The sequence below is a fragment of the Malus sylvestris genome, chromosome 15, assembly GCF_916048215.2.
Source record: "Malus sylvestris chromosome 15, drMalSylv7.2, whole genome shotgun sequence".
Classification (NCBI taxonomy): Eukaryota; Viridiplantae; Streptophyta; class Magnoliopsida; order Rosales; family Rosaceae; genus Malus; species Malus sylvestris.
The window spans coordinates 4326899-4332267 of record NC_062274.1 but is presented as its reverse complement, the minus strand read 5'-3'; the positions used below and the strand labels follow the sequence as shown (position 1 = coordinate 4332267).

The 5369-nt window shown below is 32.9% G+C and overlaps 1 protein-coding gene across 1 annotated transcript; it reads left to right on the top strand.

Moving 5' to 3' along the window:
- Positions 1-636: 636 nt before the first annotated feature.
- On the top strand, positions 637-2575 carry LOC126605520 (homeobox-leucine zipper protein HAT9-like). Its single transcript, XM_050272929.1, has 3 exons — positions 637-1498; positions 1638-1717; positions 1932-2575. The coding sequence occupies exons 1-3, from the start codon at positions 998-1000 to the stop codon at positions 2254-2256; spliced, it is 906 nt and encodes a 301-aa protein (XP_050128886.1). The 5' UTR covers positions 637-997; the 3' UTR covers positions 2257-2575.
- The last annotated feature ends 2794 nt before the right edge of the window (positions 2576-5369 follow it).

The following is a 5369-nucleotide window of genomic DNA, read 5'->3' as shown; positions in this document are numbered from 1 at the left end:
GCCTTCTACAATCTACATGCAGACATAGGATTGTGGTATTCAGAAAGGTATTTCGGTGGCCTGCGAAGTCTACTCTACATGCAGGTTAACACAATGGATTTGGTCTTCATGAGACTCTAATAAATGTTGTCTCCGTTAGATTGCTTCATTAAATTCATCACACACAAAAAAAAAAAAAAAAAAACAGAAACTACAAAGATTATAAAACAGAGATAAAAAATAATATTAATAAATTAAATTTGAAACTTCTTCTTATAAATAAAGGCATATATCATCAAACTAATAAATATATATCTCATGTGTTATGTGAACAACTGTCAACTATACATATATGAATCATACGCAATAATTGTGGACAGTTTTTTTTCACACTAAATCTATTGTGTATTAACGTAAAAGTGATTGGAAGTATATACGTACCTAAAGAATCCTCTCTCTCTCTCTCTCTCTCAAGCACTCTCCAAAAACTGTACAATAATAGTTTTTCGTATAATATAAAGTGAAAATCCAGTAGATCAAAAAGTGGAAAGAAAAAAGGTAAAAAGTGCCGAATCATCATTCTCTTCATCACTCTTTATTATGCGTTCTTGTGTACACCCACATTCCATGTGGTTCCACGCATGCTTACACACATACACGCACACACAGAGACTAGCTTAATTAGCTTCATATGCCTTCATGCCTTCTACACACATCAATTGTATAGAGAGATATATATAGACATTAGAGTAGTAGAGAATTTGTTTGTGATATTAGTCAACCTATGAGGACAAAGAGACATGGGGTCGATCGAATTGTTATAATTCCACAAAACCATATTCGTCATTCACTTTCCTTCCTTCCTTTGTTTAAATAATCCGACCCCCACATCCCTACTACTCCAACTCCCTCCTTAAAAAAAATTACCATCTACTTTTGCCTCCACACTCGCACCTTTTTATAAATATTTTTGTGATTAATTTGCTACTCCATAACAAAATTTAGTAATTTTAGAGAGATGGGTTTTGATCATGAAGCTTGTAACACTGGCCTTGGACTCAGCCTAGGTTGTCAAGCTAATCCAGATCATCATACAAATTTGCAGGCTTTCGATCTCGATCACCAAAAGAAGAAGAAAATACAGTTGAAATACGATCACCTATTGCCGGCTCTAACCCTAGGTCCATCATCCGGGGATTCGAAGATTGAGGCCGCCGAATCAGATGATCATTTGCACCAAGTAGTACATGTGCAAGCACAAGAACAGGTCTCTTCTCCCTGCAGCGGCGCCGTTTCGTCGTTCTCCAACTCATCTAGTTTCAAGAGGGACAGAGATATGGGTGTTGAAGAGATAGAGGGAGAAGAAGAGAGAGTAGTTAATATCACTACTTCATCAAGAGTAAGCGATGAATTATATGATCAAGATCATGAGGGCAGTCCCAGAAAGAAACTCAGACTTACAAAAGAACAATCTTCCACTTTAGAAGACAGCTTCAGAGAACACACTACTCTCATTCCAGTAATTATATTTTTCCATAAGCCATCTTTGTTTATTTATTTGTCTTCACGTTATTATAAGCTTGTGTTTAATTAGATTATCGTTCATTAACAAATTAAAGTTTTTCTTTTTATTTTGATTTTTTTCTTGGATAAATCAGAAACAAAAGCAAGAACTAGCAAGAAAGCTAAATCTACGCCCGCGACAAGTTGAAGTCTGGTTCCAAAACAGGAGGGCCAGGTACACTATTTTTACTTTAATTTACAATATGTTCTAAGTATTATATTCTCACTTATAAGTGAGAGATCTTCAGTTCAGCTTACATGAACATCGAGTTCAAGACTTAATTATTCTTATTATTTGTATTAAAAAATTTCAGGATGTCCATGTTTGATGCTTGCTCATATGAGAGTCTCCAAAAATATAATATTCTTAATTTATTACAATTTTGTAGGACCAAGCTGAAGCAAACAGAAGCAGATTTCGAGTTGTTGAAGCAATGTTGTGAAACATTGAAAGAAGAGAACAGAAGGCTACACAAGGAGCTGCAAGAGCTCAAATCAATGAAACAAACAGCAACAGCAGCAGCACCCTTTTACATGCAGTTTCCAACTGCCACTCTCACCATGTGTCCCTCCTGTGAGAAAATCTGCAACGGCGGCGATCATCATAATCATAATCATAACAACGGGTCATCGACGAGTCCATTCTTAATCGGATCGAATAAGACTCACTTGATCTTCAACCCCTACAGTACTCATCCATCTACAGCTTGCTAGTCTGCTGCCAAATTAATTAAGGCCAGATTATCACTAGCTAGCCTTTTTATTATGAAGCAACATGCATAGTTCGAATTAATTTGTACAGGATGAAATTTAACTGTAGAGGTTAATTCATTTCTGTCTCTTATTTACGAATATTAATTTGTACATATATATAATTCTGCGTTTTTAGCTAGTCATCTCATCATGTGAAGGATCGTTATTTTTTTGCGTCTTTTCCAATGACAAATCTAGCTAGGTTAACTTTGCACGTAATGTCATTGTTATGTATGGACAATTTGTCGATCATAATTAATAATATGGTTTAATGTGAGTATGATGCTATTTGATCACACTAAGAATTTCAGAAAAGTTGGTAGACCGGTCGAGTGGGATGTGATTGGAACTGAGGTGTATGATCAAATTCGACATATTTCTTGGTGTGAATGTGCCCTAATTAGTTCTCGATCGGTTGCTTTTTCTAATAGTAATAACAATAATGAATGTGCCCTAAGTAGTTCTTGATTATAGGAACATAAACCCTTATGGTTGCTATATTAATTAAATTAGTTCATGAATCTTTGTACCAAACATGATTCTTTTGGCTTAACTTGTATTTAAGTTTTTATTGATTCTTTTGTAATTTATAAACAGAATAGACACGTAATGTCTAGCATGTATTTGTATTATGTTGTTATGCTAATATATGAAAAGGAAAAGAAAAGATCTTATTTCCGTTCTCATTTATGGCCTGCTAGAAGTTTTGGTATTCGAATTTTTCTATTAGCATATGGGTCCATGTGAAAATTTTATTATAGTGTATTCTACATATTGAGATTATTGATCGTTAGATTTGGTTATTACATCTTTACCTTAAGATTTAACAGTAAAAAATCTGATGTTTTGAAATTAAGATATCTGAAAACATACTAGAAAATTCTGAGTCAATAACCATTAACATCCCTAATTCAATCTTTGTGACAATTTGACATGACAAAAGAAACCTGGCTGAAAAGATCTGAGATGTATGGAGAAATTTTCCATTTCAAATTATTTCAATGCTCTCTTGACGTATTCAACTTTATAAGTTGTAGTCTACCATCAAAGAAAGAAATAAAGGATTTAAGGAACCACGGGACATAATAGCAAACATTTTGATTGATGATAGTTTTATTGAGTGACTACATGTTTTCATTTTATGTTCAGTAATGATGACCTTTTTTTTTTCTTGATTCCGATTTAAAAGTTTTGGCAAGATTTTTTTTTAAGGGTTTACTTTTTTATTATATTTTATCTTCTTGTATGTATTTTTTCGCCATTTTAATGAATATCATTCGTTTTTATTAAAAAAAAAAGAAATAAAGAGAAAGAAAAGCAAATCTTTAATGCTAAAGAAAGCTAGAAATAAAAGGAGAAGTGATACTTTCCAACTCTTACAAACCGACTATTCATTTATTTTGCGTAATCTGACAATGATATTTTCGGAAGTACTGCAGGACTGTTTCTTATGATTTTGAAATATTAAAGTTTGCTGTGCCCACTGCTTCACTGCCCTAATTTGTTAATAAAAACAGTACCTTAAAAACAAAGTGACAAAACAAAAGCAAAACAAACCTAATTGCGTGAGTAAGACCTACATAGGCAGAAAAATATACTAGCTACTTAGCTATTTAGAGCGCTTCAACAATATGCATTTCCAGACTTTAGAAAACCTTTTGAATAAAACTATTTGTATCACCTTAAGTATTAACTTACAATTATGTGTATTTTGTTTTTATAAAGATATTGAAGAGTTTCGAATTCTTTGGATCCAGTATACTATTTCTACTAATAATTTTATTCTCACCTTCACTACTGAGCTAATCCTAGCCCAATAACTCATGTTTACTGTCTTTCTAATTAATATATTAAAATCATTTATCTGAATCTCGTGAATTAAATATCTAGAAAATGAGAGACGCGAGATGTTATAAATAATTGTATCTAGCTATTTCACTTCATGTTGCCCCGTTGATGCAATTATGATCAAAACGACTAACAAACATCGGGATCATAATCATGTTGTTTATGTTCCTATAATCTCGTATCAACTACCAAAAGTACTTGCCTTGATCAATGATCAGTCCCCTTCTTTTATGCTTTGTTAATTTTATCCAAAAATAATAATAGTCAGTTCTGCATTTGCTCCAATGATCTGCCGGAGAAATTGACAGGGATAGCTTTAGGTTGTGTGCTTGATGACGACGATGATAACTTTAGATAATGGTTAAATTATATCATCAAAATGGAAAAACTGGAATTGATATACCACTAGATTTAGTGTTAGGCGTAGCATCATATATATAAGCTAATGTGGACTGAGATGATGATTGTTCAGTATTAATTTATGAGCACTTTTGCTTATCGTTCCGTGTTAGGTTGGTTCACGAGGGTGAAGGAGACAAATCTAATTCGTAATCTCGGAAAAAAGATATTGTTCTTTTCTTGTCTCGGCCTAGCTACAGAAACAAAAGAATATATATAACTCCAAAAGAGTGTGGGTGCATATCATGGATCCATAACTTCACCAAGTGGTAACCTCTTGGACAATGATTAAAAAGGGCCTGCATAGTGTTCATGGCTGCGCTATTTGATTGCTTGAACAGAAAAATATAAGGGGATTATATTCACACATCCCAAATTACTTCTTCCACATCTTTTTAATTTTTTAATATTTTTCTATCAAGTGTTGGTGGTGTGTAGAAAATATTAAAAAAATTTAAAAAGTATGGGAGAAGTAATTTGGGGTGTGTAAATATAATCTCTCAAAATATAAATCCGTGTTGTATCTATAAGACGTTCAAACGTGTTAACTGACTATTAGTCCGATAATATTTCTCTTAATATTTATTTCATTGTTTGCTGTAATGATATGAGAAGGGCGGTGAGTGAAATTCCTTTTTTATGTAAGAACATCATGGGATTCTTGTTTAGAAGATGCTTAGCTGCTTTAAGAAGAATCTATTTACCTTCTTTGTTTTCTGTTTGCAAATGAATAATGCTTGCATTCTCTTTTTAGCAATGAACTTATTCTTTCACTAGCAAATAACGTATCTTTACAGTAGAAATTATCTTTTGTGTCTATAGTCTGA

Bases quoted from the DNA above. Each gene is read 5' to 3' on its own strand.
- LOC126605520 (XM_050272929.1), top strand. From the start codon at position 998: ATGGGTTTTGATCATGAAGCTTGTAACACTGGCCTTGGACTCAGCCTA. The intron at 1,499-1,637 runs GTAATTATATTT...TGGATAAATCAG, and splicing joins AACACACTACTCTCATTCCA to AAACAAAAGCAAGAACTAGC. The intron at 1,718-1,931 runs GTACACTATTTT...ACAATTTTGTAG, and splicing joins TTCCAAAACAGGAGGGCCAG to GACCAAGCTGAAGCAAACAG.